Raw genomic sequence first — 15,649 nt, 5'->3', positions numbered from 1 at the left:
TGCCCTCCCTTTTTTTAGCATAAAAATCTGCAATGATTAGATGCTTGACAAGGATAACTTGATTTGCAGCTAATTTGAGGTAATCAAGGCTTTAAACACCATACTGCTAATCTCTCACTACATCATTTTATTGCTATGTTTTATCATGTGGCACTAAAGCGTGATTTTTGTTTAAAACGTCTTCTCTTTGGAGATATTGTCCCCAATTCTTGTGCTCGTAATCCCCTTTAGCTCTCTTTTTAGGACTGCTTCCTCCCACAGTGACTCAGCCGCACTGTACACCAAACAACAACAACATATATATATATATATATGTATGTATGTATGTATATATGTATGGGTAAGGCAAATGATAAAGGTGCTCTTTTAGTCTATGCCTTACCTATGAGAAAGATCAGAAATCAATTGATTTTACTATATGTAATAAAAAAAAATTTCAAGATTCTTCTAATTATCAGATTAACATAGTTTTTTTTTGAGATTTAAATTATAAAAAATAAAAATAAAGCCGCATAAATAAAATACCGCTTCTGTTTTATATATATATATGGATCTTATCTCATTCATGGCGTAGTGGTAATAAACATAATGGGAACCAAGCTTTGTAAAGATAGACCCACACACGTACCCACACCTACCCACATTTTTGACCTATAGTTATAGTCCAAGAAACAAAAGCTGGATCGGAATAACATATTAACCTTAATTGCTTAGAATTATCAAAATAATAATACAAAATAACAATTCTATTAATCATCAGAATTCCAATTGATCCTTATAAATAAAGAGGGTTTCCTGGCTTTATACTCTTTAAAGCGATAAAGGGGAAAAAAAAGAAGAGTTGGCTTATCAACCAATAAGCAGAAAATGCCATGAATGTCCTTTTGCAAAAAGAAAAATAGTCGTCCAGGTACACATTCTATATTCACTGGCCATTACGTACAATACCTCGTTTTTTTCTTTATTTATTTATGGTAAAAATTTCACTAAAGCTCGGATAGACTTCCGTTAAGACGATTGTGTGGACAAATATTAGGCGCATATCAAAAAATGTTCTCTCGACAATATAGACCTATCGAAAATTGAAGACTCGCAATGTAGATAAAGTGGCCAAATAGCGTACTTATTTATATTCTTTGACACAAATATTTAGTATGCGCATGCTATATAATGTAGGCAAACAGTTGAGAATATCTCTTTGTACAAGCAATATATGAGTCAAATATGGATAAATCACACTCTGGAAATCTAATGGGTAATCTCAAAACTCAAAATGCGGTGAATGCACTTTGATTGAGAAATACGTAAAGCTTGATACTTCCTCTGTTAATAATACTCCATTTGTGATTTCAGATAAAGGAAATAACGTATACTTTTCCAAATCTTGTCATATTGTATCTTTTGTATAAATACATAACATTTGATACCTTTGGTTTAGACAGGTTACTTCTTTCTTTCTTTCTTTCTTTCTTTTTGCCAAAGTATCAAGTATAAGAAAACATATGATTATTTGGTGAGTTATCTTTGTCTCGGTTTCAATTCAATCAAGCTTAATGATAGTAGAGCTTCTAACAGAAAGCCATAATAGATACTAGGCAAAAGCTCGAGTGCTCATGAGCGGGTGTTGAGTACATGGACAGACATCACGCTTACATTCTGAGAAATACTCGATGTGAAGTGGTTAAAAATAATCGCAGATATAAAAGTTGAGAAATCTCATTATAAATATAAAGAATTCGTATTCGCAAGTTTACTAATAAAACATTATCAACCAAAATCGGTTGTTTTAATGGCTCTTTTGATATTAATAATACCTTGAAAATTCAAAAGAGTATATATATATATATATATATATGTATGTATAAGCTCTTGAATTTAGTGAATAGGACTTTTGAGCAGCTGAGAATGGTTAAATTTTAAGGCCATGTGCTCATTGGAAAATTATAAATGCTACTTACAAGACATGTATATTTATATGGTATTTATAGAAGCGTGATGGTCGATCAGTTAATTAACAACAGTTGCTGAGCAATTGTATATTGTTCAATAGTTTTTTATTTAGAAATTTGATGTGTCGAGTCATCGGTAACTTGACACGAGTTACTGACAGGTTGACTTTTAGAGCATCTATAATAAATGAATTAAGCTTTCTTCGCTTTGTAATTATTATTTTCTTGATATTTTTGATTACTACAATTGTTAATGAAAGCCAATAAATGAAAATTATCACCACATGAGATATTATTCATCTTTATTGAAAGCACAGCTAGGTATAATAATTATACGAAGAATATTGTACAGCGCACTCGTTCGGGCTTAAGCACTCCTTAAAAACATCACTTAAAAATACAAAAGAACTTATTTATATGATACTATAGATATACTACTTGTTTTCTATTTAAATTCTAAAGTAATACTAATCGAGGAATTCTTATATGCAATTATGGAGTATAAGAAAGAATTAACCATCGTATTTGGATATATTTTCTAATAAAGAAAAATAAGTAACAGCATAGAAGCCTTAATTTATACCCAATTAGCTGTTCTTTTTTTTTTTAAAAAAATAATCGATTCGATTCGATTCAAATCAATTAAAAGAAAAGAAACTTAATATTATACTTAACATATTATTAAAATAATAGTAATACTAATAATGTTATACATTATGAGCCCTTGGAGTTTTACGAGTATTTATTTGTCCTACTGGAATAATAAAAAAAGTTTAAAAGTTTACTTTATGCAAGCAAGAAAGACACATTCTGGGTTTTCGTTGTTACGCTTGGGTATATAAATTATAACATACTAGATTTGCCTTTACTTAAATCAACCAGCTTAAAGGTAACACAGGTGTTCAAACCACTTATTTGAGTACACCTTCAATGGTACGCAACTTATTTTGTGATACTTGTAGAGTCTGTCTGGTTCAAAAAAAAAACTCTCGAGAAATATTATTATAGGCTTTATCAAGTCCAAAAAAGTGTACAGACTCATTAACGAAATATCTTTCAGATTGTCATTGAATTATGATTTAAAGGTAGCAGTAACAGTATAAATAGAAGTATCAATTGCGTTGGTTTCATGACAATTAAATACTATCCCTCCCGAGATTTAAATAAGAGATATTGCGCCATAAGCAGCGAGCAGCGAGCATTAAGTAGTGGCCATCAAGTAAGGGACACTTAGGTTATCACTTTTAAGAAAGACTTCTTTAACATACAACCGCATTGGCTTTTTATGTCTCATGGCGTGTGTTACCTGCTCCACAATTTATTTTTTATTTAAGGGGAAAAATAGAACAGCCTGGGACCGCAGATCAGAATAAAATAAAATAAAAAGTATTTTTGGTATAGAAATTGAGCATGGTAATACACATCCAAAATTGAATTATGCTGTGTGTACACCCTTTAAAAGATGACACTCGAAACCAGAACATACTTCACGTGAAGGTTACCTCATACTTCTCGACTACTTGATCAAGCCCAGAAAAGCTTGTCTCTCCTGCTGATATTATTTGTGCCTTTGTACTCGATTAATCTAGAGAAGACATACCAAATCACATGTGTTAAAGATATACCACAACTTTAGTCAGTATTGAACCCTTTCATTAACCAAATCATCCGGTAATCCCATGTAAGCCAAGCTTAAGCTCTGAAGGATTTCTTCTTTTCTTTTTCTTTTTTGTTTAATAAACAAATATATATATATACGTATAAATAAAAAAATCCTGTACAAAAGGCAATTGGCTTTTGTCTTGTCCACCCCACTATAAAAAGAAAGAAGGAAAAAATACATTAAATTGCTTCTATTTGACAACTGTCTCCTTTAACCAACGTTCACCTTTTCTTCTTCTTCTTCTTTTCATTACTATTTTTTTATTATCTTTACTTCTTTAACTTTTTTCTTTTTAATAAAAAGTCAAAAGTAGATTGCAATCACTTAACATGCAGAATACTAGTCCGTTAACAACAATGTCATTAGCCTCAAATGATTTTTATGATTCCCCATCGGGCTCATCTACCAGCGAGCCACATGACGATTTAGTAAACATCTTAAATCCCCTCATCGATAACTCATTCTTTTACAAACTCGATCACCTATCAACCAAGAACCCGATGTTTTTTATGCACAATCAAAAAAATGAAACAAGACACGATAATATATCATCAGCCAAACATATGGATCAATCTTCACCTTATAATTATCACACACCATCCCTAGCTACACCAACCATTGCAACTCAGTCAAGAATCATCGAATCGCTTCATCCTGTCAATTCCCCGGCCGAATCTAACCAGACCTTTTGGTCCGGATTCAACAACGTAAAATGATAACTTCTTTATCTATTAGTTAATCCATTGATTGTTTGATTTCTCTTTTAAAAATATAAAAAACAAAATTGGCTGATATACACATATATATATAAAAAATACTTAATAGATCTTCACCAATGTAACCAACAATTCGATCCCTCCGACAATTCCTAGTTTGGCCAAGAACTTTAGCGATTATATATCACATAGTCCAGTACATTTACCAAACCCAGTGTAAGTTCTTACTGCCCTAGTATTATTTTATTTATTATTATTTGTTGCTGGCCTGTATAACATTAACACCAATTTTTTTTCCATAATCAGATATGTACCAACTTCCCTGTCGTCACTTACCCCACATGTTGGATCACCTAGAAAATGCGATGAATCACTGGACACGCCCTTTTCTCATAATACACTTACTCCCTCACTTGATCCAACAACCAAAGGGTAAGACTAAAAGAAAAAGATGCTTAGAATTTATTATACAACCAATCCGAATTATCGGAAAACAATATTATTGATTTTAATTTTAATAATTTAATAATTATCATATATACATCTCTATTTACACAGCATGCAGATCCGTGTTTTAGGTGTTCCTCAGACCGGAGCAAAATCGAGAGTAGAAACACAAATAAAACTGTGCATACAGCTAGTGACAGATGACGGTGACAAATCACAGTGGTGGTCACATCTAAAGTTGCCTAGACACATGGTAGCTAAAGAAAGGCTCAAGCGCCAGAGCCTGGTCCCGGCCGTGTCCAATAATATCAAGATGGATAGCACGGACCTCCTGGTCAAGCCAGAAAGAACACTATTTTTGAGTGCCCGGGTAATTTGTGCGAGCAACCCATCCAAAAAGGTTGTAACTTGTCTAGGGTGTATTCAACGCGAAGTAAGTTTCTGGATATTTTATTTTTATTTTTATATGTATATTAACCTATACATATATTTGTTTAACATTAGCGTAAACGGTCTCAAAGGCGTAAAGAGAACAGAGTCAAGACAGATACAGACGATGAAAAGAGTCCTACAGAAGACGAAGAATCCTTGGCCCTCGAAGAAGAAAAGGTTCTTTTGTTCAATTGTCCGGACATGGTTGACTTTAGCTCTGGGGACACGATACTTCCGACTCGTATCACTTGCTACTGTAGACACCACAATGAGCGACTAGGTTTTTGGTGAGTTTCATAATTTTTTTTCTTTCGTTAAAAAAAATCAATAATACTGATCTTATTACTATCATAGTATCTACTTTGAAATGCACGATCACACTGGTAAACAGGTTGCTACGGGTGTTTCTCCAGCAATTATGATTACAGACGACCACAAGTCTAATAAGTCCAGAGTCGGGCAGAAGAGACAACGTGCAGATATTGAAGCACCCAAAGTTCCTTTGATGCCTGCCGAATCGTATGAACCTTACCAGGAGTTATCTAGCAATGAAAGTAATTCTGGATCCCGTCGATTCCGTGCAGCATACAGAAGTTCCCCGACATTACACGCACTGCACGAACACAAGAGCCCTCAGCCCCTCTCTTTTATTGAATTGAGTCCACCGCGTAATGAAGAACATTCAACAAATATAGTACGACATGAATCATATGATATTCCGGTAGAACCAAAAGCTCTCACTCGTCTTATGCTACCCACAGTGGTTTCTCAAGGCCATGAAATCTCTCTAGTGTCTGATACATCTCACCCGAAAATAACCGCAGCTGTGGCCAGCAATGAAGGTCCTCAATTGAAACGAATTATTCCAAGCGAAGGCCCAACCTGTGGAGGAATTGAGGTTACTATCCTAGGCAGTGGTTTCCATCCTGGATTGACATGTCTTTTTGGAGATATCGAAGCCACTAGCACCCATTACTGGTCTCAGAATACGATTGTATGTATACTGCCACCCGCAGCAGAATCCGGAACTGCAGTTGTGTCATTCAAAGAGCACCCACTACCTCTGGAAGGAGATGTTACATTGTTTAAATATTACAGCGAAAATGACCGTGCCCTCATGGAGCTTGCTCTGCAGGTAGTTGGACTAAAGATGACGGGAAAGGTTGAAGAAGCCCGAAAGATTGCGATCCAAATTGTACAGAATGGAGGAGGCCACGGACATCAAGCATCAAATGAAACGACATCTGATAGCAACACCCAGAATCGGCACAAGGATATGTCTTCCTCCTCAGATTATACACCCGAGATAAAACAATCATTGTCAAGATATTCAGCAGCAAAGAGACACCCATTCTTTGTTGTCTTTTAGAGATACCCTCCCACCAAATCACCACCAAATTGGCCTCAACTTTAGAGCCATATGGTTATACAGTTTACCATCTCCGGAAGGTGGTTTTTCTTTTTATTTTCTTTTCTTTCACTATTATATTATACATATATGATATTTATGGTAGGGCACATTCAAGTCATTTACTATAATGTTTTTTTTTCTCTTTTATATTTTCTTTATTATGCATGAAGGGCATCTTTATATTCTAATAAGCACCCCTATCAATTTCTATATACAAATCATACAGTGTTTCTATGCCACAAAACAAAACCCCTAAAAAAACAATTGATATTTTAGATGTGATTGTTAAGAGCTGTTAATATATATATATATACTTATGAGCCCATTTTCTTCTTCTTCTTTATATACATATATTTCTTTCTTCTTTCTATTTTCTTCTATTTTATTCATGACTTTTTTTTTCTTATTTCAGACAAGAATTTCCTATAAACCCATTTTCCCTTTTCCCTATTTTTCTCTAAAGCAAACCAAAAAGCACAAATCCTAGGCTTTCATACAAGCAGAATATTTTTAACTCTTATTCTTTCTTCCAAAGTCTTGACATTTTTCTATCATACTCATCATTTTTCTTTAAAAAAAAAGACAGTTGACATTATATATCCAACAGAATTACTATTATTATTATTTCATGTATTTATTTATTTAGTGTATTGTATTTAGAATTTGATATCCTGTCATCAATAATCGAGGATTGTTTCTTAAAAATATATATATATATATATATATATTTTGCTGATTTATTTTATGTATAATATTTTTATACAAAAAGGCTTTACTCATCGCAGATAACCCATATTAAATATCCATAAACTGGGGTCACATACATATAAAGATAAAAAAAAAACAGCAGCTTTTCAATTCAATTCAATTCAATTCAAATTGAATTATAGTATATTATATTGCTTAATATAAATATACATTGACAAAATATTCTAGTTTAATTTTGCTTGTAAAACAAAATGAAAGAAAGAAAAGGGAATGGTTTTTGGGAGTAAACAGAATGTAACAAGTGTTTTGTTCGATCTGTGCTAATCTCTGTAACACATTGTTACTATTATTATTATTATTTCTATTGAGTGTTTGTGTCTTACCAACCAATTATTCCAGAAATATTATTATTATAAAAAAAATATGTTTAGTACCATGATAAACTCTCAAAGTCCACGAGGGATATTGTCGATAACTTCAATTTAGAAAAAGAATACCCCATTTGCAGGGTTTTATAAGACTATTTTAATCTAGAAGAAGAAAAGAATATTATGGTGTGACAATTATAAATTCTAAAACAGAAATTCATGCATGTGAAAGGATTCAATGATAAAATTAATAGCTTTGCCAACAACTGGTACCTGTCATTTGAGCATACCATATAGGCAGACTCTACTGAATTTTGTGCAAATAACAATAATACAAGAAAACTACCTATATTATTGTTTTTTATATATAGAATAAATAATTCACAATAAATCAAATTCACATGTATGTATATATGTCTATGATTTAAGTACCATAAACTTTTACTAGTAAAAGAAAAGGTTTTATGTCTAGGTTAAATGGAACTTGGTAATAAAGAGACTTCTAATCATATTCAATACATAGATTTTGCACAAGCTTATCGAATGAGCCATTTATTGCTAGCTTGGTCTGTATGAATTAAAGTAATAATAAGCACAAATAGTATGCTGCTATAGTCATAATTAATTCTGTAAAAAAATTAAATAAGAAACGAATTACAAATATTATATATTGAACTTTCATTTACAATTACTATTATTTGTTTAAATTGGGTAATTTCTCACTAGGAATTCCTTATTTGACCTCTTTCTAAATAAGATAAGCCCAACAAATTTATCCAAGAAAAATGTATAATAAATCATTGAAAATTGAATTACTATTTAAATTTAAAAAATTGGGTGAAAATCTTATTTTTCTACTAAATAAATCTTTAACTGTATCAAAAATATCAGATAATTCAAAGAACTTAGTAACATTGAAAACCTTGGAATATCTTAGGTACTTTAAGAGTTATGAGGGGTATGAAGGGTAGAAAGGTTATTAGGGTTATAAGGGTTATCCAAGTGAAATAAACAGTAGAGAAGTAGCTAACGATAGTGATCAAATGTCACATCATACAGTAATTGAATTTACACAAGATTGGATAAACATTTTTCTTTCTTAGAATAGTATGGCTATTGCTTCTTAAACTGTTCCAATAGGGACAGCCGGTCTACCTTGTAGTTTATTAAAATAAATTGAAATCTAACATTGTATTCGACTTCTCTAAAATTTATAGAAATTCTAATCGGATTTTCAAGAAATCACAACTCCTCAATATAATCACTATAGAAAAAGAAAAATGAAATGCATGCCATTTACGCTGTATATAAAATAACTGGAAGTTAAGTTTATTGTCATTAGAGTAATACATGAACCATATTTTGAAAAGAAATAACAAACACTGGGCTGAATATCATAACAAATAGATCCAGAATTTTATACGATATATAAATCATTTTGACCAATTATACAAAACAATTATGGTTATGGTTATATAGCAATGCAAAGATGCTGGCATTATTCTTTCAGGCAACATCATCCTTTCTCTTATAAAATTATACAACATTCACCCACACACACACAGTCTACATAACATTTTAATATATGTCTATCTTCTTTCTCTTCTTTTGCTTAGAATTTAGATACTTACTGTCGGTTTTTTTTTTTGCATAATGAATTTTCCATTAACAATAGGTACAACAACAGGTACACCAAGAGAGTTTGCCTTGACATCCTTAAGCTAAAATGATGAGAATAAAAAAAAAGTAACAAATATAAAATAGTATGAGTAATATATATAAACAGGAGCAAAAATTCAATTACTAATAGTACCACTTGTACGGGACAGTTTTCAATATGTTGTTTTATATGCTGTTTCAGAGGAAATTCACAATCGCTAACTTCCATGCTTTCCTTCTTGTAGGCATGATAAGGCCTATTACTTCTAAACATCGATGATGCAGGCTTATCCTTCACTAGCAGTTATCGTTATATTAGTCAAATCTGAACATGTGAAATCTCATTTTTTTTTTCTCTTACCAGTAAAAGTCGCCATGCCATTCTCAAAGGTACGAACCTCATGAACCCGTTGTAGAATCAAATTCTGAATTGGGCGGATTCCTAAATTAAACATGTCAGTCTACAGTCAGGCAGACAGACAGGCAAATATGTTGTTTGAAATGATCGCCTTACCTTTAGTATAACTCCTAAAATTATATTTCTTTTCAAAAGTTTCCATAGCAAAAAAAAAAGCAAATCAATAGAAGAAAGGGATCAAAAGGTCATAATTCATGTGGTCATAATTTTTCTTTTTATTCTTCTTTTAGTATTGAAAAAAATCCAAAAGAAAAAAAAAAGAGAGAGAGAAGGCAGCACAATAGTCATTTGTATGGTTTGTACGGTTTGTACCACAATTAGGTTTCGCTGTTTTGCGCAATCTGTGTGACAGAATTATAATTTTGATCTTTGTATTCTTCTTCTTGCTATGAGACAGGTAGTATATACACCAGAGTCGATATATACCCTACACACATCACAGTAAGAATAGTATTAATAGTGATAGTTTAAAGACAAGGGCTGTGGCCAAGTAACCTTGATCTTTGCTGGAGAAAAGTGGTTTAATAATATGTAAAATACTCGTAGCTACTGTTTCTTTTACAAAAAATAGACAATGATGATGATTTTTGGGAGACTATTATACTTTCTACTATATTCTGGATACTCTAATCCTGACTTCTTGGTGTCCTGAAATTGATTTATGCTATAAATGATCATTTTAGTTGATTTAATTCAATTCGATTAAAAAAATAATACTATTTATCATATCGTACAAGTTGAATGCGCGTATATACATATATATACTGATTGCAGACTTTCAAATTACAAGGACCAGGTAAACACGTAAACTTAAAGAATGATAAAAAAACAAAGGAAGAAGTTTTGACACCTGGGGTTGCACTAATGCTTAGCAAATCTGTATACATGTTTGTTTAGCCATTCCCTCAAAAGCCAACCTATAAATCAAATATATATAGATAGATAGATAGATAAATGCTAAGTAATTTTATTTATATTTATATTTATACAGGGCAAAGGGAGGAGAGAAGGAATAGAGAGAGAGAGCAAGAGAGCAAAAAAAGGGGAGGGGGGGAAGAAAAATCAGGATTGAAGGGATGGATATTAAACAGACAGTATACTGGTACTATTTTTTTGTTCTAAAGAGGAATCATTATTATGTTCTTGTACGATTGCTTGATTGTCCTCAAAGGGATTATTAAGGAGGCCCGTATTTGATTTGTTTTGATTATGTAGGACAGCCTCTGCCAAGGCTTCCTGAAGACCGTCGCTTGCCTCTCGTAGCTCGATGTGAGGTACAAACGAACCATACAACCCCATCCGAAGACCATGGAAGAGGTACATCGCATCTCTCTCGCTTTGGCTTAGTCTTTCTTCGCTTTCGAGGCACCTTGCAATCACGGCCTGTGCTGATTGAAGAAATTCGCCCACAGCATCGTCGTCACGATGATCCCGCCCGGAAGGTACAGAGTGCCGATGACGGCTCAGCGAATTAGGATGATGGCTACGCAAGAGAGCGTAACGGACGGCAAATAAGGTTTCTCGTGCACCTGAATTATCATTGGACAGCCGTTGATTTAAGTGCATTGCTGCCTCGTCGTGAAACGGAGAAGAAGAAGGGAAGACGAAGAGTAAGCAGTTTAGGGTGTAGAGCCGGTGAGTCACAAGTTCCCAAAAGGCATCGATTTGCTGGTCCTCTTGGTTCCTGCTGGTAGTTTCAGAAATCGAAGTTTTTGGAAGATTGTTGTTATTGTCTCTGTTTTTATTCGAGGGTACCTGGACAGAATGAGTACGATTCCGAAGGGGAGTTCCAAGGGCCTCAGAAACCAACGGCCAGAGGGTGTGTTTCAGGCGGGCAGCCATAAAGAATGCCCGGTTCTGACACCTCCGATCGGTGTAGAAGAAGGCATCGAACACATCGGCGTATTTACCATTCTTTGCTTCTTCAGAAACAATCCGAAGAGTTTCTGAAAAACTATTGACATTTGTTGGTGATGAAGGGCTGTACATATCGTCAGGAACAATTGCCATTTGGGATGATGTGTGGATAGGTTGGCATGTAGAAGGGCTTATTGGAGAAGGTGGCCCACGGTTCTTTCGATGGACGAATTGTTTGAGCTGAAGAGACTTGAGCCGAGTAAGTTTTGAGGATAAAGATGAAGGCATGTTTCTTTTGTTTTTGTTTTGTGTTGAGAGTAAGTATGTGATATGATAGAAGAAGAAGAAGAAGAAGAAGAAGAAGTGAGAAAAGATATATGAAATATAAATTATTATTTTCGATAAAGAACAAAGATAATAGAAAAAAGATACATACTTATGATTTTGATTTGAAATATTTAAATATCTATTTTTTTTTCAGTCCTGCCAGAAGAGGAAGTTTTCATTTCATCATCTATGGCCTCTTTTCTTTTTTAATTACGATCCCGCGTCGGTGTCTCGGGCAAAAAAAAAACATATAGCACAAATGGATAGTGGTTACAGAATTGAGCTTAAAACAATGATAAATATATATTGTATTTAAATACAAATGCAAATATGAATAAATCAAAAGTGTTCAAATAAATATGTGCGTGAAATTGATTATGATTGTTATGAAGAAAAGAGTATTGAAATTTGTTTATTGGAGAATGGGTTAGGAGAATTTAGTGACTTAGATGACAGCTGCAAAGAAACCAAGTTTCTGTACTGGTTCACCTTTTCTTCGCTTATCCAGCACATTTTTCTCTTCTTCTGCGAGCTTAGCATCCAATTGCTGTATCAATGGACCTGCCAATGTTGTGGCTGTCTACATGATTTACAGACATTGTTTATACCAACCGTCTCATATATAGCATATCTATACATAAATCTAACTTCTCTCCCCTTAACCTCCGCGCTCTTGTACTAAGCTAATTTCACTTGCCTGGATCATTTCAGTCAGTAAACTTGGGTCGACACTTCCTGATCCACCCTTTTGTACACCACACACTTGTCCGGTTTTGTTGACACCGACAGTAAGTGTGACCTGAGAACACAACTCTTCCAGAATTGTAGGATCCAGAATATAACGTTCTCCAATCTAGATCAATTATATATATATATATATATATGAAGAGAGATCGTTTCACCCCTTATTTTCTCAGTTTCTCGGATCAATTTCTTCTTTCTTTCTTTCTTTCTTTCTTTCTTGGCTATACAGATGATAGTCTCCTTTTTTTCTTCTTTCTCTCTTTACCTTGTATAATGTAACAGACATTGGTAGATTCTCCCAGCCGGCAATAGCTTCTGCGTCTTCTACATCATCCATAACCTCAAACTCAAATTCACCATCACCCAAGTCTTGGATTTCTGTCTTTGGAATACGTGTGTTGAATAATGCCGCGCGAGTGGTCATCACAATACAATCAAACAGGTTTCCGGCACAATCCATAACCTAAGATCATAATAAATCATCATCATCATCATAATAATAATAATAATATCAGTCGTTTGTCTTTTTTTCAAAAAAAAAACAATCTCATCGTATCACATCGCATTGTATCACATCTACTATTTCTTCTTCTTCTTTTCATTTTCGTACCATGGCATCGATGTGAATAACCCAACATTGTTGACCAGGAATAATACACAGTTTGTCGAGGTCTAGTCCACTCTGAGGTCCACTCAATAATCTCTCAAGTGCCAGTGTTAATGTGTTGTTCAAGTCGTCAGCACCACGACCTTCGAATTGTTGTGAGGCACTTGGCGAACTTTTATGCGTGTATATATATATATAATAAAAAATTGTAAGTATCTTTCTTTCTTTCTTTCTTTTCTTTTTGTTTTTTGACATGTACATATAAAAAGGTTGTAACCTTTACCTACCATTCGACATTGCATGAAATACGACCTTGGTTGGGTTGATCTTGTTCAATCTCTCCAATTTCAACCTTGATGCCTACTAAGACATCGCTGTTTCCAAGACGACAGCGGGCACTTCCGCTTGCTTGAGACAAAAGTCCGGTTTCAAGCACAAGATGGCGATATTCAAGACGTCCACGACCATCGGCACGGCAATCGGTCTCGACACCTTGTTCAATGTAACTCTTTTCTGCGGGGGAAATAACGGGAATTGGCATCGAATCGAATGATCTACAGTAATAGTAACTGCTACTACTGCTACTATTAAAATAAAAGAGTAGAAGATAAAGAATATATCAAAAAAAGGAACGTCCAAGCAATGGTACATACAGAACGCGACTGTGATTCAGGTGGCTTGGGAAACTCACCAACCTCAAAGTATACTCTTCATTTTCCTTTTTCTTTTCCTTTCTTCCTCTCCGCCAATTTGCATTATCTTTATATATTTCTATTTTATTATATTTATTTATTTTCTTGGCTTGTTTTTGATAAAGAGGTTGATTTATAACAGGCTTTTTTTTTGAAAATTGGAGTGCTTTATAATTATGTATAATAAACAACAACAACGACAACGACAAAAATGATAATGATAAAAAATGATAAGAATAAGAATAAGACTAGTTTGTTTGTTTGTATATATATGTATGTGAGAGAGGGTAAATGTGTGCAAAGAGTAAATAAGATAGGATAAACTAAGAGGAAGGAAATATTGACAAGGAGATTGTGCTCCATTCTTTTTTTTTTGGTCTTTTTTTGCATGATTTGTCATCTAGGTGCTGTTTATATATGTACAAGATAAGTTATTTGGAAGGACTTGAGCCCGGACCTGGTTCGTCGACATCCTTCATTGGAATCACTTCATACCGTCTCGATTTGTTTTTCTTCCTTGTAACCCTACTATTACTGTTACTGACTCCTTGTACAATAATCTTCTTGGCCTTATCCATGGCTTTTGTGAGCGGTCCTTCTTCAGTATCATTATCATCATATTCTTCACTTTCGACTTCGCCTTGTTCCTCTTTTGCGATCGGCCTTAGCATATTATGAGCATCGGATACCTTACGCTTGTTATACTTGTTTGGTGTGATATGGATCCATTCCGAACCTTCTTCTTGACCATCTTCACCACCACCACTAACAGCATTAGACTCTTCCGAGAAATCATTACTGTCATCATAATTGTTTTGTTGGACGTTTGATGAAGATGACGATCCCGATGTCCCTGCTCCAGTTGTTGTTGCTGTTGCTGTTGATGATGATGATATGTTTTTGTTTTTGTTTGATGTGGATTGTGATTTCTTTGGTTTGGCGGTCATCATGATTGGTTCCATTTCCCGACGCATACATGCCCACTCACCCCCCAGCGTCATAATGAGCGCATGAACAAGTTGCAGTAACCACCATACACCACCGGTAGGTAGTTGTTTTCGATAGATCCATACTGCTACGAGGTGTATGCCATGCATAGTCAGGACAAAGTCGAGGATAAGTTTCGCTCGCTGGACAATAAGAACCAAAAGTGGGATTGCTAAAAAGGCGTGAAGGAACCAGACAAGAGCCAGGGTCCAGCCGGATACTGCATCCATTCGGATTTCTTGGTCGCTGAGGATGGCATCAAGTGTGATTTCGGAACCTGTGAGGGCAAGAGCGATTATGAGAGCGAGACTGACGAGGAGATATGAGAGAGACTGTAGGGAGATGATCTATTATGAAAAAAAAAAAAAAAGAAAAGTTAATGAAATGAGATGAGATGACGGGAATGCGAGGGGTTGATGAAGAGTATGAATTATAAAATAATGTAGATGTTCACCACAAACCTGTGCAATAATTAGAAGAGGATCCCAAGTGGTTGTCCTAAAGGACGATTTTGCCATGATAAAACAGTATTATATAAAACACTTGTGTATATGCATATATATATATATATATATACACGTACAATGAAACAAGGTTCAGAGTTCCAAAATAGAAAAGAATAAAATTAATATAAAAGAAGAGGGTTTCCAAGAAGGAACAAAAA

At 34.2% G+C, this 15,649-nt stretch overlaps 5 protein-coding genes across 5 annotated transcripts; 1 reads left to right on the top strand and 4 right to left on the bottom strand.

Annotated features, from left to right (window-relative positions):
• Nucleotides 1-3,434: 3,434 nt before the first annotated feature.
• Nucleotides 3,435-6,863, top strand: PHYBLDRAFT_79537 (hypothetical protein). Its single transcript, XM_018443474.1, has 7 exons — nt 3,435-3,630; nt 3,916-4,319; nt 4,438-4,544; nt 4,635-4,760; nt 4,887-5,208; nt 5,280-5,494; nt 5,562-6,863. The coding sequence occupies exons 2-7, from the start codon at nt 3,942-3,944 to the stop codon at nt 6,574-6,576; spliced, it is 2,163 nt and encodes a 720-aa protein (XP_018288672.1). The 5' UTR covers nt 3,435-3,630; nt 3,916-3,941; the 3' UTR covers nt 6,577-6,863.
• Nucleotides 6,864-9,200: 2,337 nt separating this feature from the next.
• Nucleotides 9,201-9,913, bottom strand: PHYBLDRAFT_148547 (hypothetical protein; the record flags this gene model as incomplete). Its single annotated transcript, XM_018432107.1, has 5 exons — nt 9,201-9,221; nt 9,326-9,415; nt 9,508-9,650; nt 9,715-9,795; nt 9,868-9,913. The coding sequence occupies 5 exons, from the start codon at nt 9,911-9,913 to the stop codon at nt 9,201-9,203; spliced, it is 381 nt and encodes a 126-aa protein (XP_018288671.1).
• Nucleotides 9,914-10,854: 941 nt separating this feature from the next.
• Nucleotides 10,855-11,916, bottom strand: PHYBLDRAFT_69533 (hypothetical protein; the record flags this gene model as incomplete). The annotated part of the gene is made up of 1 exon (XM_018442110.1): nt 10,855-11,916. The coding sequence occupies one exon, from the start codon at nt 11,914-11,916 to the stop codon at nt 10,855-10,857; it is 1,062 nt and encodes a 353-aa protein (XP_018288670.1).
• Nucleotides 11,917-12,341: 425 nt separating this feature from the next.
• On the bottom strand, nt 12,342-13,854 carry PHYBLDRAFT_135206 (hypothetical protein). The gene is made up of 5 exons (XM_018429703.1): nt 13,594-13,854; nt 13,310-13,478; nt 12,965-13,162; nt 12,653-12,808; nt 12,342-12,535 (listed from the first exon to the last, which is right to left on the bottom strand). Exons 1-5 carry the CDS (start codon nt 13,845-13,847, stop codon nt 12,401-12,403), a joined length of 912 nt encoding a protein of 303 aa, XP_018288669.1. The 5' UTR covers nt 13,848-13,854; the 3' UTR covers nt 12,342-12,400.
• Nucleotides 13,855-14,924: 1,070 nt separating this feature from the next.
• On the bottom strand, nt 14,925-15,494 carry PHYBLDRAFT_94293 (hypothetical protein; the record flags this gene model as incomplete). The annotated part of the gene is made up of 2 exons (XM_018443856.1): nt 14,925-15,332; nt 15,447-15,494. Coding segments are annotated over 2 exons (456 nt in total), but the record flags the coding sequence as incomplete, so codon positions are not given.
• Nucleotides 15,495-15,649: the final 155 nt, after the last annotated feature.

This window comes from Phycomyces blakesleeanus (assembly GCF_001638985.1).
Source record: "Phycomyces blakesleeanus NRRL 1555(-) unplaced genomic scaffold PHYBLscaffold_18, whole genome shotgun sequence".
NCBI lineage: Eukaryota > Fungi > Mucoromycota > Mucoromycetes > Mucorales > Phycomycetaceae > Phycomyces > Phycomyces blakesleeanus.
This window is presented reverse-complemented; position numbering and strand designations above follow the sequence as displayed.